The 20,456-nt window shown below is 45.4% G+C and overlaps 1 protein-coding gene across 1 annotated transcript; it reads right to left on the reverse strand.

Moving 5' to 3' along the window:
- Window positions 1-3,993: 3,993 nt before the first annotated feature.
- Window positions 3,994-4,932, reverse strand: LOC132245558 (olfactory receptor 5A2-like). Its single transcript, XM_059718147.1, has one exon. The coding sequence runs from the start codon at window positions 4,930-4,932 to the stop codon at window positions 3,994-3,996; it is 939 nt and encodes a 312-aa protein (XP_059574130.1).
- Between the last annotated feature and the right edge of the window lie 15,524 nt (window positions 4,933-20,456).

A 20,456-nucleotide genomic window follows, 5' to 3' on the forward strand; every position in this document is an offset into this window, starting at 1 on the left:
AATGATCAAGATCCTTTTTTTTTTTATTTCAATGCTATCCCCCAAGTGAAAGAAAAAAAAATGCTACTATGTGTTGTCTTGATATTGAAGATTTTTGTGATGAACAACATTTAGGAACCCCTGGATGCAGCTTCAACATCTGGCAGAGTTCCCAGGACTCTCTGGGCATATCTGCGCTGCTGCAGCAGCATTCCCAAATGAGATGCTCCTGAGCATGAGCTGCCCACCTGCATTTACACTTCTTCAAACCTAAAGACATACTCTTGAGACTGCTCTGAGATCATTCTTTCAAGCACAGGGGACACAGGATTTTGAAGAGGGGCTGCTGAGGGTTTGGAGTGTGCAAATGGGGCAGCTGAGCAGTGCATGCTCTGGAACATCCTGGCTGGGGCCTAATGCCACCATGGCACAGTCAGACTATGGCAAACACTACTGGTTTAGCTATAGGGAGGTAATTAGCAACTCAGGCTGTTGAAAGGAGGGGCATTGCTACCAGACAGTAGCATAGGTTGGGGTAGAGTTTTCTCTCTGGTTGAAACAGTTTGTGTGGAATGTTTAATGCTCGTTGGAGCAGGGACTAGAACCTGGGTCTCCTAATGGAGTGCCACGCTCTTTCTGTTTTAGTGAACTGTGAGAAAAAGGGATGTAGTTCATTAGCTAATGGTAGCATTCACTGTCCTTTCAAGTGTCCTTTTGTCTTCTGCTGATTTAGAAAAAAAAAATCTATTATGGTTTGAAGGGGATGGTTGAAGCTGAAAGCAGCTATAGCAGAAGAAACAGGACATGACAACAATGTCCTAAATTGCAGAAAAGTTGATTTTAGATGAGGTCTCAGGAAAAAAAAAAAATGTTCCTTAATATTAGAGCAGTAAAGTACTGGAGTAGACAGCACAGGGAAGTTGTTTAGTTTCCTTCATTGGAGGCCTCTGGGGGAGCAGAGGTTGCCTTCCTATATAGCAAGGTGGTGGGGTGCATGGCTCTCTTCATGAAATCTTTTGAGCATATTTTAACAACATTTGCAGCCCCAGGGCACTGACCACCATGTTCCCCCTGCTTTCCCTGTGGCAGATTGGGGTGTTGTGTCTTGGGCTGAGTTGTCAGGGCTGGGTGTGTAGTTTTGCTAAGAGGTTAGACACTGGATTTGTATGGGGTGGTTGGGATAGGGATGATCCAACCTCAGGCAGGGTGCTGAACAATGACCTCTGAAAGTCCCTTTCAGCCCTACTCCTCTGTGAATCTGACTTTAAGCGGTTGGATAAGAAGTTGCCTGGGATGCTTTAGGCATAGCATTCCTGTGTTTGTGTGGGAGGCTGGCCTTGATGACCCCTTAGACTTTTTCCAACTCTGATTCATGTACCGCAGTCCACATACACAGCCTGGCTGTTGGTATTTTTAAAAAGCAATTCTGCTAAGTTTATGTTTTCATAATAACCACTGTCATATAGGCCTGGTAAAGCTGTTAAGCTGTGACAGGTCCAGGGGCCTGGTATGTGAATATGTAAGGTTGTGAGTCCTACAAGGGTCTGGGATCAAGTGGGCTGTGGGGACCAGAGTTGAGCGCTCCATAAGATGAGTGTAACAGCCTAGACAGTCAGGGACTTGGAGGGTTGAGACCAGGATAGGGCTGGAAAGCCTGGGGAAGAACATGGGAATGCCCCGTGCCTTATGGATTGGACTGTGCGTGTGCACCTGGAGACCATGATGAAAGCCCTTAAGCCAATTAAGTCCTGGAGGGCCATGACTGAGGTCAATAGACTGGTACAGTCTGTTTTAGATTTGCAGACCCAACCTGAGAGAGTGGGGCTCCAATCCCCTCTGCAGCTCCCAATGGGGGAAGACCAGTGGAGTAACTAGAGGGTGCTATGGTTGGCCATAGAGGCCACATCTTGCTACAGCAAGATAGTCAAGGACAATTATATATGCAAGGTTATTGTGGCACAAATGTTCTTAACCCAGAACTATTGCACACAATCCCATAGCCTGTTGCTACTTTCTAGTCCCTACTTCTGAATCTCCACCTTGAATGCTTGTGCCAAGGGTTTGGATCACAATGCACAATGCTCTCACAATAAGTTATTCATCAAGACTAAGTTGCAGTAATAATTCCTGCATAATACAACAATTCTGGAAGAAGGGACCTTTTTATTCATTCTGGAACGAGAAATGTTTCTTGTGGTTAGACACCTGCAATCGTCCTTTCAAAGAACTGAGAAGAGCCCACTCATGGTTGTGGTTGTGCCATCATTAAACACTATTGGAGAAAAAGGTTGGGTAGTCGGGCTTTGGAAATCTTTTGCTGTTGATTTGATTCAGCGGAGATTCAGCCCAATTTGGTCACTGAATCTCTGAATCCAAATTGAATCGGGAACCCCTCTAGTCTCTCTGAATTGAATTGGAACCCTTCAAAATGATTTGGAGGGATTCGATTGTGTCTATGGAGGGATCATCAAATCCCTCCAAGTTGATTTGGCTGGGCAGATGGAAATGGCTGGGTAGATGGAGCGTCCCATGGGAGTGCGGTGGGGACCAGAAGCACTTCTGGTCCAGTTCTGGGTCCTCTGTGGAGCACATGGGGGACCTCTCCCTGCCTCCTGGCTTGGCAACTGGTGTCTCCTGGGTCTGGGGGGGCACCTGGGGTCTCTCTGTGTCCAACTGCCAAGCCAGGAGGGTGTGGGGGCTGTCCCCCACATGCTCAGCAGCAGACCAAGAAGTGGACCAGAAGTGTTTCTGGTCCACTTCTGGGTCTGCCACCAAGCATGCGTGGGCCCCCCACACGCTCCTGTGGAACGCTCCATCCGCCCCACGATCTCGGCATCCATGAGCCATGCCTGGTACCTCGAGGTATGTAGAAAAAAGATTTAAAGCTGTGTCTACAGTGGAATTGATGATTCTCCAAATCAGAATCAAATCTTCAGATTCAGCCAAATTGAATTAGGACAGTGCTCTGAATCAATTAATCGAACCACTGTCCCTTGAATTGGGCGTATTCCATTCAGATACAGGCCAGCTTCGCACACCCCTACTGGGTAATTGTAACACTCATTTTCTCCACTGCCTGCTTTGAAGCAGGGACTTGAACTTACATCTCTAACCTTTCAAACTACTTTTCTAATGATTGTTCTACAAATAGACATTGGTTTTGTTGCATAGAGGCATCCTGAGTTAGCTGTGAGGCAATGCCCATGTTGGTTCCCTGACCTGCAGACATGTGCCCTAGGTCAGAGTACAGCAATGTGAAATGTGTACCCCACAAACCCTTTGCAGGGGGATTCCCAGAGCACACAATAGCAAACAGACATTCTTCCTCATAAGGCATTGCAAATTGTGACTAGTTTGGTGACACAAACAAATGGTTCGCAAGCAGGGCAAGGACACCTGTTCATCTGCAGCTTGTGCTGGCATAGGCATTTTTATGGTGGCACAAAGAGGATGTTTGTTTTGCATGGTCAGAGTAAGAGATGTCTGTCTGCACCCTTGATGACAGGAATGGCTACAGTCAAGCTTGCCTCCCTACCTTCTTCCAGTTTAGATGCACCAAACGTGAAAAAGACAGTGAATCCTCTCTCAGGGTTGTGAGAATAGCCCTGGAAAGGTTCCACCATCCCACTTCCAGAACTGGTGCATGCAGGGCGGGGGTAAGTTTGCACACAGTGCTCAAGAGCTACACCCTGGGAAGCCCTGACGAAACAGTGTAGACATGCTCTCCCTCTCTTCTGTTGAACCTGTACAGTGCTCTAAGGCTTTTTCCAATTTGACTGGTACCTATTTTATGCAACTGCTGTTGACGGATGAATTGAGTGATACTTGGAGTTCCTTTACTGTCTGCCCATGCATCTTTTTGCATCCATTCCCTCTAAAAAGGTTGCATTGGGAGCCACAGCCCCCCAAAATTGTATTAGAGCCCAAGTACATGATCACTTATTAACTGAAATCAAGGTGCCACTCTTACATGCCTATGCCAGGTTAATCTAAAACCTTGTCCTAAAATCAATCTTATGAAATGTGCTTGCCTTGCATTTTCCCCAGTATTTTCCTCAGAGCTCTTTTCACTTCTCTGTTATTCAGGCTGTAGATGATAGGATTTAACATGGGGGTTAAGACGCTGTACTGGATGGAGAACAGTCTGTCTAGAGACACCGAAGGAACTGAGCTGGACCTCAAATAACGGAACAACACAGCTCCATAATACAAAACCATCACTGTTATGTGCGAGCTGCAGGTGGAGAAAGCTTTATGTCTACCAGCTGTGGACTGTATCTTCAGGATAGTGAAGATAATGTAGATATAGGAGACCAAGGTGATGGAGAATGAGAGAAAAGCTAGAAGTAGAACTGATACGAGAAACACCATTTGGCTGACCATGGTCTCCGTGCAGGACAGTGCTAAAAGGGATGGGAGCTCACAGCTTAAACCATTGATTTTGTTGGTCCCACAGAAGTGTAGAAATAACACAGGAGTGGTGTTTACCAGGGAAAAGAATGCACTAATTAACCATGCGCCACCCACCAATTGTCCACACAATCGCTTATCCATGATCCTCACATAATGCAGCGGGGCACATACGGCAACGTATCGGTCATAAGCCATTGCCGAGAGTATGAAAGCTTCGGTGCAGCCCATCAGAAGAATGAAGCTCATCTGTGTAATGCAGCCAGGGAGGGAAATTGTTTTCTTTCCTGTTAGGATGTTTTGCAGCATGTTTGGGACGGTGACTGAGGAATAACAGAGGTCCAGGAAGGACAAGTGGAACAGGAAAAAGTACATGGGGGTTTGAAGGTGAGAATCATTCCTTATTGCCAGCATGATCACCACATTCCCTAGCAGGGTTTGCAGATAGATAACTAAGAAGACCAGGAAGAGGAAAACCTGGGCGTATGGATTATTGGAAATCCCCAAGAGAACAAAGTAGTTGACAGTGGTTTTGTTCTTCATTGAAATTCATTCAATTGGCATTGACCTGTGAGAAAATAAAAGGTAAAATTAAAAAAAACCAAAACAAAACCCTAAATTGAATTTTCATGTATGCATATTGAGAGGGTGCGACTCAGTGTATTAGATGCTGATCTACAAAAATTGGAGGTCTTGGCTCTAGTCTCGATGCCTTCCTCTCAGTGAATCTGAAGCTTTCCATCTGTGCTGCCTTCCATCCTTTTTTCCCTTCAGTGCCAATTAAACACAAAGGACGGTACCTCTGCTTCAGAAGGAGTGCTCAAAAGGCTAATGAGTAATTCCTGATCTGCGTGCTGTGCTAGAAAGCCATAGTGCTGCGGTTTCAAGTTCTTTCTGGGTGAAGGGAAACCTAAAGGCTGTCTTCACCTTCCCAGGCAGGTGCTCTAACTACTCGGCTATTGGAGCTAAAACACAGGATAGCCCTCCTCCCTCCACATTTTGTCTTTGGGACTTGACTTGGGTATGCATATATGTAGTTGTCAAGGATTTAGGATTTTATGTTCAGGGATGTAATCTCAAGCTGTAAGAGCCAGAAATGCACTCAAATGAAAAAAAAGAAAAAGTTAGATGACCAAAGGGTACCGAAATACCATCTTCTAGATTGTCCTTATTTATCTTTGCAGCTGTAACACACTACCACTAGGTCAGTCATAGGAAAGAAAATTCACCTGGGAACAGGAAAAGACCAAGAGCCACTCCTGTATATGATTTTACTACTTTATGAAACATAAAAAACGCCCAAAAAACTGCTTCACCTTCCCATGCAGCAAACAAATCTCAGCAGAGACCGGCATGCTTTCTATCAAAGCCCACTGAATACTTTATCTGAATGATGCATATTTTTTTTCTTTTTTTAAGCTACCTGTATGAAATAATGCATTTATTCATAGAGTAGATTATTGTTTTTCATCATAAGGTTAGAGAAAATATTTGGTGAAAGATCAAACAATCCAGAGATTTGACAAAGTAAGGGGTGTGTTGTTTTTTTTCGTAAACCATACTTTTTCAGCATAGCTCCAATGACAGCATTGATTTATACTAGTGGGAAATCTGGCACATGGATTTCACTCATTGGACTAGATAATCTCATCATCCTCTCTGACCTTAAAACCAATCTCCTTTATTGCACTGGCCAGATAACTTCACCCTTTAACATCTAGAGTGAAGCCAGTGACTTCTGTTGGCATGAACCATCACTTTATACAAGGCAGCCAGATGGGATGAATTAACCCCTTCTCTATTGCATTTGTGTATATGGTTAATCATTCTCACTGGTAAAATAAAACCAAAAGTGAGTACAACATGTGCATAAAGCCCTGCCAAAACTGAATGGAAATGCTTTACTCACCATCTGCATTCCTTTTGCACAAGCATAAGTGACACAAGCAAAGTACAAAGTAGGAAAATGGGAGATGCAGTAAAATAAGAAAGAAATGATTATCAACAAATTGCTCAAACTCACCAGAATCTTGTACAAGGTTTTCAACACATCCTGAAGGGTTTTGGACACGTACACGTACATCTACCTGCCACTGTTAGGAAAGGACAGTAAGTGAAGCCAACTCCAAAGAGGCAAATCACAGTAAATAGAAAGGGGTATCAGTTTAGGTGGGTCTAGCAGACAGACCTGGTAAATAATGAGATCAAGAAAGTACCTTAGGTTATTTTTTAAAAGGTTGACTCGCCTACACGAGGAGAACATAGATGCAACCCTTGATCCCACTTGGGACATGATCCCTGATGCTTATCCAATTTAACAAGTGAGTCAGTGTAAGGTTTGTCTATGGTAAGGGACATTTGGTGCCAATCAACTTTGTAAGATAATAAGTAGAAAATATGGAAGCTGCCTAGAAAACACGCCTTATGGGATGAGGTGAAATGAAGTAACCGTCTCTTTTGGAAACTAAATAGATTGTGTTAAGTGGGTCTTTATATCACCTACAAGATATTAAGTTTGGTGCAGGGATCATTGGGTGTAATACCATGGCCTGTATCAAGCAGGAGGCTAATGAAAATTAACTTCAGCATTTCTTTCTGACAACAATGCAAGGAACAGACATCACATTTGTCCCAGCACAGCTGTGCCTGTATTTGTCTCGGAACAAAAGTGTCCCATGATTAACATGTACACACATCAGCACTCAGAGAGTGGCTGAATGGATTGCTACTTTTCTGCCACTGATTTGAATCCTGGGACAACCATTTGGATGCACTTCACAATGTCCCAAACTTTTGGCACTTCTTATCCCATGAACCTTTCCAGGTTTGTCTGGGACAAACACAATGTGGCCAGATCCAGACGTGAAGGCACGTTTCATTTGTGGTGTCGCAGACCTCTTAGGCAGCACATGCAGTTTGTGGTGCTGCTGTTAAACCATGCATGGCATTGCTAATTTGCAGTGCTGGAGCAAAATTTGCTACCAGGATAGCACAAAAAAAACCAAGCAAACCCAGAAAGAAAACAGTAGCACAAAGAATGCCAAAACATGGAGACAGGGAACCAGGGAGCCCTGGGCTGCTTGCTCCCATCTCCGCATGCTGTGGCACACCCATACTGAGGCACCCTGTGCCCTAGCCAGCCACTCCCCACGAGCTGGTGCACACTGCCTGGAGATGGGGAAGCAGGCAGCCCTGGGCTGGCTGCTCCCCTGGCTCTGTGTCTTGGTAGCTTAAGTCAGGGATACCAGACATTTAAATGGTGAGTATACCTTACATCCTCATACGTGTTTGTTTGACTTTTTAGGCTACTGTTACAAAGAACACTGAAAAGAGATGGTTAAAGTGTGTAACCCCACAAGAGGCCAGGCACAGAATCATTTCTCATTCAAACTTGCATCATAACCAGAGATTGAAACTTCCTTCCTCCTGCCCACAATGCCGTTCATGAGATCATAATTTTTAGGTTGAGCCAACCACTTTCCATCATACAAAATCACTTCTCGATGGCCCAATGTGACACAAGCGGGCTGTGCTTTGTTGGAGGATGATCTGTCCAAACAAAAGGAGAGACTTGCCCAGGCCAAGAACTGAAAGAGGTAGTGGGTGTTGTCAAAAATAGTTCCTGTTAGCTAGTCCCTGTGGCTCTTCAGGAGCACCATTTTCACTCATATTCACCTTCTTGTCCACTGTAACACCTAGGTCCAGCTGCTTAGCTGGTCAGTCCCCAGTCTGTACCAGTGCATAGGATTGTTCCATCATACCTGCAGGATTTTGCCCTTGTCATTACTGAACCTCATGAGATTTATTTGGTCCAATCCTCCAATTTGTCCAGGTCTCTCTGAATCATAGCCCTGCCCTCAATCATATCTATTACTTCTCACAGCTTGGTGTCATCTGCAGACTTGCCATCTTCCCAGCAGTCAACATTACTGAACAAAACTTCTTCCGGATCCAACGTCTGCAGCACTCCATTTGATACTGGCTGCCAGATAGACATTGAGCCATTGATTACCGTCTCTTCACTTGAATTATCAAGCCTTTTTTTTTTTTTCTTCTATCTCATTGTCCATTCATCCCACCCGTACTTCCTTGGCTTGCTTGTGAGAATATTGTAGTATACAGTACTGTCATAGACTGTATCAAAGGCCTTGTGAAGGAAATGATATATCATGTCCAGTGCTCTCCCTCCATGCAGAGAGGCACTCATCATTTTGGTCATGCATGACTTGTCCTTGGTCAACCCATGCTTACTGTTCATAATCACATTTGTCTCCTCCAAGTGCTTAGAAATTGATTCCTTGAGGACCTGCACCAAGATTTTTCATAGACTGGGGTGAGGCTGACTAGTCTGTAATTTCCCAGATCATCCTTTTCCCCTTCTTTCCTTTGTTAAAGATGGGCAATATCTTTTCCCTTTTCCAAACATCTCAGACCTCCCCCAGTCACCACAAGTTTTTCAAGATCAAGGCCAGATGGACATGAGGGGAGCAAGAAGGATTTGTACAAGTATGTCAGCAACAAGAGGGAGATGAAGGAAAGCATGGGTTCCTAGCTGAATCGGGGAGGCAACCTAGTGACCGATGATGTGGAAATGGCTGAAGTACGCAATGCCTTTTTTACCTCAGTCTTCACAGGGAAGGTCAGCTCCCAGACTACTGCACTGGGCAGCACAGTTCGGAGAGCAAGTGAGCAGCGAACACTGGCAAGACATCAGTTTAAGAGCTACTTAGAAAAGCTGCATGTGTACAAGTCCAAGGGGCTGGACACAAGGCACCTGAAGTGCGGAGGGGAGCTGGCTGATATCCAGAGGTTGCAGAAAAGAACAGGCTTGCTCAGGTATTTGAACAAGGGGGAGAAGTCCCAAACTTGTAGGTGTAGAAAGCACCCAGACCACAAATGTTAGAAGCTGGAGAAGACGATAGCCCTCCTCACTTCTCACAGAATCAGGGGAAGTAGACCTGGCAGGGACACCGGGATGTCATCTACTCCAGGCCTAAGGGCAGAAAAGATGGCACTGAATCAGTGAAAACAAGGGGCTGTCATCAAGGAAGATGACACCTCCGTTGCTCAGGACTGCAGGGAGGTGGCTAGGAAGGCCAAGGCAGAGATGGAGCTAGGGCTGGAGACCAGAATTAAGGATAACAAAACGTTCCTTTTCAAGGACATAGGGAGTGAGAAGGCAGCACCGGGTAACGTGGGGCCCCTACAGGATAGGCTTGGCAATTGAAACCCGGTAACGGACCAGGGGATGGCCCCATGTACAAGAAAAATGTGATAAATTGTAGAGTAATAGAAAATTAGGCTGGAAGCAGCGTCTGGAGGTCTGTACAAGGCATGATTATCCCCATCCAAACTACCCCATACAAAACCTTTTTTTAAACTGTTTCTAAAAGTATGCAGTCACCCTGTCACACCGCTACAACACAGGATATACAAAGAAGGCAGCACCCCCACCCCATTACAAAGAAAGGACCCTCATCCCCCACAAGTCTCTACCCATGTGTCTGCACAGTAAACTTCCTTCCTGTTCCCAAATGTGGTGATTGGCAGGTCCCTGTGGGGACAGGGAAAACCCCTTAGCCTCGGCTGCAGCCGACCTCCGTGCATCTGAGGAAGGCAGGGTTGCCGGGAGAGGGGCGCCCTGACACCATTAGCAACAGGAGGGGAAAAAATTCCTCCCATCCCCATGTTGCAACTAGCAAAGCCTAGACACACTGGCCCACTGATAGATGCAGCCTGTTACAAGCCACAGCAAGATCCTCTGCCTTGTGGTCAGCAGTAGGTCCAATGAGAGATTCTGGACAGTCCTTCTGGCTTCAATATCTGTGTATCCACTGTGCTTGCCCATGGACTCTGCTTCTGAGATGTGCAGGGCTCTAGGGAAACAGTCCCACAAGACCTCCCACCATATACATAGACAACTCATTGACTGAGACTTCAGTCCCTTCATTGCGGTAAAGCTCCAAGTCAGCTGCACGCCCAGCTCTTCTTCAGGGACTCATCGTTTTGGATCTCCTCCTCTCAGTTCTTCTGCAGAGTGAGGAGTGCACACCCCCGAGAAACCTGTACCCCTGGCATCTAGATAGCACAGTGATGGGGGGGACAAGAGATTGGAGGCAGGAGTAGATGATCAGTAATCAAGCTGCCCTAGGATTTAACACAGGAAAATGAAGACAAACCATTAAAATGAGCACAATAAGTTATATATTCAATTCAATAATGTTTGGGTTTTAATAGAGAGGATCTTTTATAAAAATTATAATGAATTAAATTTAAAATTATTTCCGAACTCTATTTTCCATTTAATACAATTTTGACAGTTGTCATAAAAAGTATGCATATAGGTATTCATATGAAAAATGGCATATTTCTGTCCTGAAATTTTTACCTTTTCTACAGTAATGTAAGTGAGTGGGGAAGCAGGGAGGCAACCCAAGGCACTGCCTTTGTGGAGGGGGGAAATAGCCATGACCACAGGTCAGCAGCATGGCAGGCAGAGCTGCCCTGTGCATCACAACATGCCCTGGGCTTGGAGCTGCCCTGCTAGCATGTCTCCTCCTTTATCAATAACCAAGAGTGCCAAGTGCCAAAAGTTATCTAGTTTGCTGGCCACTGAAGATTTTCAGACTAAACAAATAAAGAAAAGGTAAAATATCTTTGAAGTAGATGAATTTCAGAATGTAGGGAGCGTTAAGGAACGATGAGAGCCCATGCTTATATATAATTCTGAGACTTGGAGCCAGTTTGAACACACAGCTTTGTGCACATCCTGCCAGCCATTTGACTGCAATCTTCCCATATGAATTAGATCCCAGACACAGCCAGCATCTTAAGCTCTATGTCCCTAGAAAAATGGAAATACTATGGGATGACTTTTTTGACTTCATAATTTCATGCTCAGCTGCCCATGGGTAAGATTCGGGAACCAGCATTCATGAATTGATAGGATCTGAGGTTGTATGAATTCCCTTTTCCCACGTCACAAGGACTTGCAATGGACCTGCACTGGATGTGAACTGACATGGCCCCTTGGACTAGAAAGGAGCTAGAGCAGTTTATGCCAGTGTGATAGTGCACTGACAACTTCTCCACTTTCACAGACGTGGGAAATGTATGAGCACTAGTGAGTGGTAGTGACAAGGTGTCAGCAAAAGCTCTAATAAAATACTTTTCCTGCCCACTTCTTTGATGAAATGCCACAATTATACAATTTTTTTTAATGTATCATTAAAAATATTGTCACTTTGGGAACCCTGATTTCTATCAGAAAAATACTTTTCAACTGAAAATCGGGTGGACCTCTAAAACAGTCAAGTCATGGAGAATTGTGGCCAGGAAGATGGTGCTTTTTCTCTTGCTTCCTCTTCTCCTGACACAGCCATTCCCTTTCCCTCCGCAGGCATCCCAAAAGGCACTGTGGATGATGATGTCCAATTGCACCACTGTGACTGAGTTCCTACTACTGGGGTTCTCTGATGCCCTGGAATTGCAGATCTTGCACTTGGCCAGTTTTCTAATAATATACCTGGCAGCCCTGATTGGCAATCTCCTTGTTATCATGCTCATAGCCTTTGACAGCCACCTCCACACCCCGATGTACTTCTTCCTCCTCAATCTGTCCATCCTCAACGTCGGATCCATCTCTGTCATTGTCCCCAAATCCATGGCTAATTCCATTCTGAACACCAGGCTGATTTCCTATTCTGGATGTGTCACCCAAGTTTTTTTCTTCTTCTTCTTCATTACAGCAGACCTCTTCATCCTCACCGTTATGGCTTACGACCGGTACATCGCCATCTTCAAACCACTGCACTATGCGACAGTGATAAACAGGAGAGCTTGTCTGCAAATAGCAGTCACGGGCTGGAGCACAGCTCTTCTGTACTCTGCCCTTCACACGGGGAACACCTTTAGGCTGTTCTTCTGTGAAATCCCCCAGCTCCTTAGGATCTCTGGCTTGGATGTGTTTACTAGTGAAATTCAGGTTCTTATCTTTAGTGCATGTTTTAAGTGCTGGTTGCATTGTGTTTATATTTGTGTCTTATATTCAGATATTCACTACTGTACTGAGAATCCCCTCTGAGCAGGGCCAGCATAAAGCAGTTTCCTCCTGTCTTCCCCATCTCATTGTTGTCACCTTGCTGGGTAGCACTGGTGTGATTGCCTATGTGAAGCCCACATCTGGGTCCCCATCAACTCTGGACCTCATGCTGTCTGTTCTTTATTCATTCACCAATGATGAATCCAGTCATCTACAGCATGAGAAACAAGGACATCAAAGCAGTACTGTGGAAACTGATTAGATGGAAGTGGTTTATTGTGATGAAGATGTTGGTTATTCTCCAATGACTGTGGTTTCAGTTAACCTTTTTTTTGAAACAATCATTTGTGTTATGAAAACAGATTAATAGAACCAATGTCTGTTCTGTTTCTTTAGGTTTACACCATTTCAAATTATTTCTTTCTCTAATTTTAAGCTTGTATCTCCCTGAATTAGTTAGTCTCTGATACCGCTCTGTCCTAGCTAATGTTTTTGTAGCTGTTAAATTTTATCTTTGATGCTGATGTTGTCATTTGTTACTTCACTGTTGCCACAGCTTGTACATAACTTCAATATCTCTAACAATCCCCATTGAAGAAAATTATTGGATCTTTCTCCGTTCTGGGATAGAAGGTGTTCTTGAAGTTTGATTATTTGGGATGTGGAACAAGTGTATGAGACTGTTTGAAAGCGGAGTGATTATGGGTTTGAGATAGGAGGTGTCAGTGATTACTTGTGTGCTTCTTGCAGTCATGCTTTCCTCCTATGGGTTTTCCAGGAGAGCTGAGCGTTTTCCTTCATACAATGCTGAAGGGAAGGGAATGATTTCATTTCAGTGTCTACACACTTGTGCTCCTGTACACGTCATGACAGCAGTGATGCCAGATTTTGGTTTGTCCTTGTATTTCACCTGTCTGTAATGGGAGGCCCAAAACTGGTCACAGTACTCTAGATGTGGCCTTGCCAGTTCTGAACAGAGGGGAGTAATCACTTCCCTCAGCCTGCTGGCTACGTTCCTACTAATGCAGCATACTATGCTATTTGTTGTCTTGTCAACAAGGGCACGCTGTTGGCTCATATTCATCTCCCCATCAACTGTAACCCTGGGTCCTTTTCTGCAGAGCTGCTGTTGCTTAGCCAGTCAGTCCCCAGTCTGTATGGGTGCATAGGATTGTTCCTTCCTACATGCAGGAGTTTGCACGTGTCCTATTGAACCTCATGAGATGTTCCTTTAGTCCAGTCCTCCAATTTGTTGAGGTCTCTCTGAAACCTAGCCCTACCCTCCAGTGCATCTATCTCCCTGTCCATGCAGCTTGGTGTCATCTGCAAACTTGCTGAGGGTGCAGTCCATCCCATCTTCCTGGTTGTTGATGAAAACATTGAAGAAAACTGCTCCCAGGCCCAAACCCTGGGGCACTCCTCTTGACACCAGCTGCCCGCTAGGCATTGAGCCATTGATTACTTTGAGCCAAACCATCCAGTCAGTTTTCAATCCACCTCACAGTCCTTTCATCCAACCTATACTTCCTGAGCTCGCATGTGAAAATAGTGTCAGGGACTGTATGAAAAGTTTTGCCAAAGTCAAAGGTAACTACAGCCCTCTGGGTGCAAAGTTGAAAGGGAAGTGGGCGCAGGTGATGTTCTTGTCAATCCTTGCAGTCAAAGTGATGGGCCCAGTCCCAGGCAGGATTGGTTACATCCTGCAGATTGTTGCATGATGGCACAGATCGTGTTGCCAAAAGGGCTTTGGCTTTTCAAGTCTGGGATGTTGTTCCAAGAAAAAGGGTTGCTAGTAAGAGATGGGATCCACCTGACAAAGAGGGAGAAGAGCATCAACAAAGACAGGCTCAGTAACCTAGAGAGGGGGTGGCTTGAAGCTAGGGTTTGTATGGGATGGAGAGCAAAGCCCTGAAGTAAGTGGGGAAGTGGATGACCTGCATGAAGCATAAGTGGGACAGGGGGCAAGAGAGGAGGCCTTATTATCCTTCTTGAGAAAGTGGGGCAATTGAATCATTATCTCAGGTGTCTGTAAATAAATGCACCAAGCTTGGGAAACAAACAGGAAGTAGAAATATTCCTGCAGCCACAAAAGTATGATATGATTAGAATAACACAGACTCGCTGGGAGCTCGCATGACTGGAGCACTGTCTGTTCAGGAAGGAAAGGCAAGGGAGTAGAGGAGGAAGTGTGCTTTATGTCAAAGCTGTATGATTGCTCACAGCTCCAGTATGACACTGCAGACAGGCCTATTGACAATATTTGAATTGGGGTTAGAGTGGGGATTAGCAAGGTTGAAGTTGTGGTGGTGTGTCCCATTGACCACAAGACCAGGAGGAAGTGTTGGATGAGACTTTCTTCCAACACCTTGGGCCAGTTTACCCAATCACAGGCCCTGGTTCTCATGGGGGACTTCAATCACCCTGGCATGTACTGGGAGGGCAATATAGCAGTGCCCAGGCAATGCAGGAGGTTTCTGGAGAGTGTTGGGGACAGCTTCCTGCTGCAAGTGCTGGAGAAGCCAACTAGGGGCCCTGCTCTTCTTTATCTGCTGCTCACAAAGAGGGAAGAATTGGTGGGGGATGTAGTAGTGGCTGGCAACTTGGGCAGCTGTGACCACAAGATGATTGAGTTCAGGATCCTGAAGAAAGGAAGGAGGGGAGCAGCAGAGTAAGGACCCTGGACTTAAGAAACACAAACTTTGACTCGCTCAGGAACCTGAGGAGCAGGATTCCTCAAGGCCAGAGGGGGAAAGGAGTCCAGGAGAGCTATTGTGTTTCAAAGAAACTTTCCTGGGGGTGCAGAAACAACTGCTCCTGATGCAGAAGGAGAATATAGCAAGTATGACAGAAAACCAGCTGGCTTTAGCAGGGAACTTTCCAGTCAACAGAAACCCAAAAAGAAGCTTACAAGAAGTGGAAATGTGGACAAATGGCAAGGGATGAGGATAAAAGTATTACTCAGGCCATCAGGGATGAAATAACAAGGGCAAAGCGCTGTTGGAGTTGCAGGTAGCCAGGGATGAGAAAGTTAACAAAAAGGGTTTTTACAAGTATGTCAGCAACAGGAGGAGAAGAATTGGTGTCTTGCTGAGTAGTGGAAGCAACCTAGTGACCAGTGATGTAGAAATGGCTGAAGTACTCAATGCCTTTTTCACCTTAGTCTTCACAGGCAAGGTCAGAAACCACATTACGGCAACTGGCTGCAAAACATGGAGAGAAGAGTAGCAGCAATAGTGGCAAAAAGAAGAGTTTAGAAACAATTTAGAAAAGTTGCACCTGTTACAGGACCATGGGGCCAGAAACAATGCACCTGAGGGTGCTGACGGAGTTGGCTGATGTGCAGAGCTGTGCAAAGAAACAGGATCCTCAGGTATTTCAATGGAGAGGTGGCAGCCCCAAATGAGTAGTTGTAGAAAGCACCCAAACCGCAGGTGTTGGAAGCTGGGGAAGGAGACAGCCCTCCTGAGTTCTCCTAGAATCATAGGAAAATAGAGCTGGAAGGGACCCCCGGATGTCATCTACTCCAACCCTCTCCTTGAAGCAGGAGTATCATTATCCAAAGTAAATCTCTGTCTAACCTTTCACTAAAAGTGCACAGGCAACGCCCCTTCTGTGGAGGATGGCAAAACCAACTACACTCCTTCCCTTTTGACCTGAAGTTGAAATTCCTCCCTTTCCCAAATATACAGATCATTCTGACCCTGAGTGGAGGGGACACCCTCTAGCTAGCAATCTGGGGGTTTTAGTCAGAGCAGGAGCTTTGGCACACCCCAAATCCACCACCTTGGCTACAGCTGACACTTAGGACTTCGAAATGTGGCAGAGAAAACCTCCTGACACATGTAGCAGAAGGAAGGGAAAGAAAATCTTTCCTCATCCCATGCAGCAAACAGCAAAGACCAGAGGAACAGGAAAAACGCAGAGTAGAGCATAGACACGGCTATTCCTAGATCTTCCCTTACCAGTGCTTACCCATAGTCTTCCTGAACACCTCCAATGATGGAGATTTCAAAACTTCCCTAAGCAGTCTAATCCACTGCCTCATTGGTCCATCAGTGAGAAAGTTCTCCTGATACCCAATCTAAACCTAATTTACTGGTGTTTTGGATTCACTCTCATTTCCCCTTCTCTACTGCCCCTTGTCCTGCTTCCCCCAGCCCTTGCCCCCATTCCTTCAGATCTCCAATGTTAACATGTATGTGGAATCATACCACCTTTCCCCCAAGCTAAGGTCAGTATGTATCACACTCATCTGCTCATCTACCACTTACTACCATGTCATTGGTCCCTCTCTTTCCATGCATGCATCCACCTGGGCTTGTATGCGTTCCTCCATTGCAGTACTTAAGAATAAAGAGCAAAGTGAGCTGTAAAGATCAACTAAGACTTCCCCTGGGAGCAAGGTGGGGTTGGAGTCCAAACCTGGTATATGACCAGGGGATGGTCCCATATACAAGACAAGTGTGATAAATCACAGAATAACAGAAAAGTAGGACTGGAAGCTGCTTCTGGACTGCCCTCTGCTCAAGGCAGGATCATCCCTATCCAAACTATCTCATACGACACCTTGTTGAACCTGTGTCTAAAACTGTGCAGTCGCCCTACCCCACCACTACAATGCATATTGCCCACAGACAGTAAAACCACCATAATCTTTCACAGGAAAAGCAGGGAGTTGAAGACTGTCATTGTTCTGCTGCTGCAAGTTTTTTTGAACACATTCAGGAGATGCAAAGGTAGCCATGCCCCCTATTCCAGAGGAAAGAGTCCCACTCTGTCCCTCCAAGTCTCTACAAATCCAACTATGCCATAAAATACCTTCTGTTCTCAAATGTGGTGAGTGCCATGATGACCCTGAGTGGACAGGGAAAACCCTTTAGCCTAGGATGCAGCCAACATGCAGTGCCCATCTGCAAACCACTGCAATATGAGACAGTGATGAACAGGAGACCTTGTCTGCAAATGGCAACCACGGCTTGGAGCACTGCTCTTCTGTACTCTGCCCTGCACATGGGGAACACCTTTAGGCTGCCCTTCTGCCACTCCAACAACATCAACCAGTTCTTCTGTGAAGTCCCCCAGCTCCTTAGGATCTCTGGCTCGGAGGTGTTGACTAGTGAAATTCAGGTCTTTATCTTTGGTGCATGTTTAAGTTCTGGTTGCATTGTGTTTATATTTGTGTCTTATATTCAGATATTCATTACTGTATTGAAAATCCCCTCTGAGCAGGGATGGCATAAAGCAGTTTTCACCTGCCTTCCCCAACTCATGGTAGTCTTCCTCCATGGGAAGAGCATGATTGCAGACAGGTTACCTAACCTAGTCAGGATGGCTTTAAATTAGGTATTCCCAGGGTTGGGAACCAAAGCTATGATGTAAATGTAGAAGAGGGTGAACTGGAGGAAGCACAAGCAGGAGGGGACAATAGGGGAAGCCTTGTAGTTCTTCTTGAGAAAGTAGGATAACTGGATAGATATTTCAGGTGTCCTTACATGAATGCATGGAGGCTGGGAAAGAAGCAGGAACAACTGGAAGTCTTCACTCAGTCATGGCACCGTGACTTGATTGGAATAACACAGACTTGGTGGGAGCTCACATGACTGGAGCACTGTCATGGATGGGTACAAACTGTTCAGGAAGGGGAGGCAGGGGAGAAAAGGAAGAGGTGTTTTGCTGTATGGTAAAGAGCCATATGATTGGTCACAACTCCCGTATGAAACTGGAGACCAGGCCTGTTGAAAGTCTCTGGGTTAGGATTGGCAGGGATCAACAAGAGTGATGTCATGGTGGGGATCTGCTGTAGACTCCCAGACCATAAGCATGAGGTGCATGTTGTTTTCTTCAGACACCTAAGAGAAGTTTCCTGATCACAAGCCCTGGTTCTCATGGGGAACTTCTTTCACCCTGACATCTGTTCGGAGGGCAATACAGTAGCACGCAGGCAATTCAGGAAGTTTGTGGAAAATGTTTCTAAGAACTTCCTGGAGCAAGTTTTGGAGAGACCAACTAGGGGCTGTGTTCTCCTGATATGCCACTCAGACACAGGGAAGAAATGGTGGGGAATTAGGTAATGGCAACTGGGGAAGCTGTGCCTGTGAGATGATTGAGAGTGGGATCCTGAGGAAAGGAAGGATGGAGAGAAGCAGAATAGGGAAAACAGACTTTGACTCCATTAGGGAACTCATGGGCAAGATGCCCTGGGAGGCCAGTTGGAGGGGAAGAAGTCCAGGAGAGCTGGCTGTACATCCTTCCTCTCCTTCCCCCTCAAGTCTCTACCCATCTGACTCAGCAGTAAACTTCCTTCCTGCTCCCAAATGTGGTGATTGGCATGTATTTGAGGGGACAGGGAAAAAAAAAACCCTTTATCCTGGGCTGCAGCCAACACCCCATGCTGCTGAGGAAGGCAGGGTTGTCAGGAGAGGGGCACCCTTACACTGTTAGCAACAGGAGGGGAAAAAATTCCTCCTGTCCCCATGCTGCAACTAGAAAAGCTTAGAAACATTGGCCCTCTGATAGACGCAGCTTGTTACAAGCCATAGCAAGATCCTCTGACATGTGGTCAGTAGTAGGTCCAATGAGAGACTCAGGACAGTCCTTCTGGCTTCAATATTTGTGAATCCAGCATGTTTGCCCATGGACTCTGCTTCTGAGCTGTGCAGGGGTCTAGGGAAACAGTCCTACAAGACCTTCCAACATATACATAGACAACTCACTGACTGCGACTTCAGTCCCTTCATTGCAGTAAAGCTCCAAGTAACTACACTCCCTGCTCTTCTTCAGGGACTCATCATTTTGGATCAACTTCTCTCAGTTCTCCCGCACAGTGAAGAGTGCACAACCTCGAGAAACCTGTACCCCTGGCATCTAGATAGCACAGTGACGGAGGGACAAGAGACTGGAGGCAGGAGTAGATGGTCAGCAAACAAACTGCCCTGGCATTCAAGGATTTAATGTGAGAAACTGAAGACAAAAGCATTAAGATGAGCAAAGTAAGTAATATATTCAATTCAATAATGTATGGGTTTTAATAGAGAGGAACTTAAAACAAACTTAAATGAATTAAAATTTAAATGTTTACCTTTTCTACAGTAATGTAACTGAGCAGGGAAACAGGACAGGAGCCCAAGGCATTGCCTTTGTGTAGGGGAGGAAATAGCCATGAACAAAGGTCAGCAGCATGGCAGGCAGAGCTGCCCTGTGCATCACAATCTGCCCTGGGCTTGGAGCTGCCCTGCTAACATGTCTCCCCTTTTATCAGTAACCCCTGAAATACTAAGAAGCATCTACTTTCCTGGCCACTGAAGATTTTCAGACTAAATGAATAAAGAAAAGGTCAAATATTTCTGAAGTAGATGAGTAAATGTAGAGACCATGTAGGGATGTTGAGAGCCCACGCTTATATATATTTCTGAGACTTGAAGCCAATTTGAACACACAGGCTTGTTCACATCCTGGCAGCCATTTGACTGCAATCTTCCCAGGTGACTTAGAGTCCAGACACAGCCAACATCTTAAGCTCTATATCCCTAGCAAAATGGATATGCTATGGGAGACCGTTTCGTGTTCATAACTTCATTCTCAGCTGCCCACGGGTAAGATTCAGGCACCGACATAGATGAAATGATAGGATCTGGGGCTGTAATTATTCCCTTTTCCCAGGTCACATGGACTTTCAAAGGACCTGCACCAGATGTGAATTGACATGGCCCCTTGCACTAGAAAGGAGCTGGAGCGGTTTATGCCAGTGTGATAGTGCACTGACAACTTCTCCACTTTCACAGACGTGGGAAATGTATGAGCACTAGTGAGTGGCAGTGACAAGGTATCTGCAAATGCTCTGATAATATACTTTTCCTGTCTGCTTTATGGCTAAAATGGCACAATAATCTGACTTAAAAAAAAAAAAAGTGACATGACAAATATTGTTACTTTGGGAACCGTGATTTTTATTACATAACTCTCTTTAAACTGAAATAAGGTGGCCCTCTAAAAAAATCGAGTCATGGACAATTGTGGATGGGTACAT

This window comes from Alligator mississippiensis, chromosome 15 (genome assembly GCF_030867095.1).
Source record: "Alligator mississippiensis isolate rAllMis1 chromosome 15, rAllMis1, whole genome shotgun sequence".
Lineage (NCBI taxonomy): Eukaryota > Metazoa > Chordata > Crocodylia > Alligatoridae > Alligator > Alligator mississippiensis.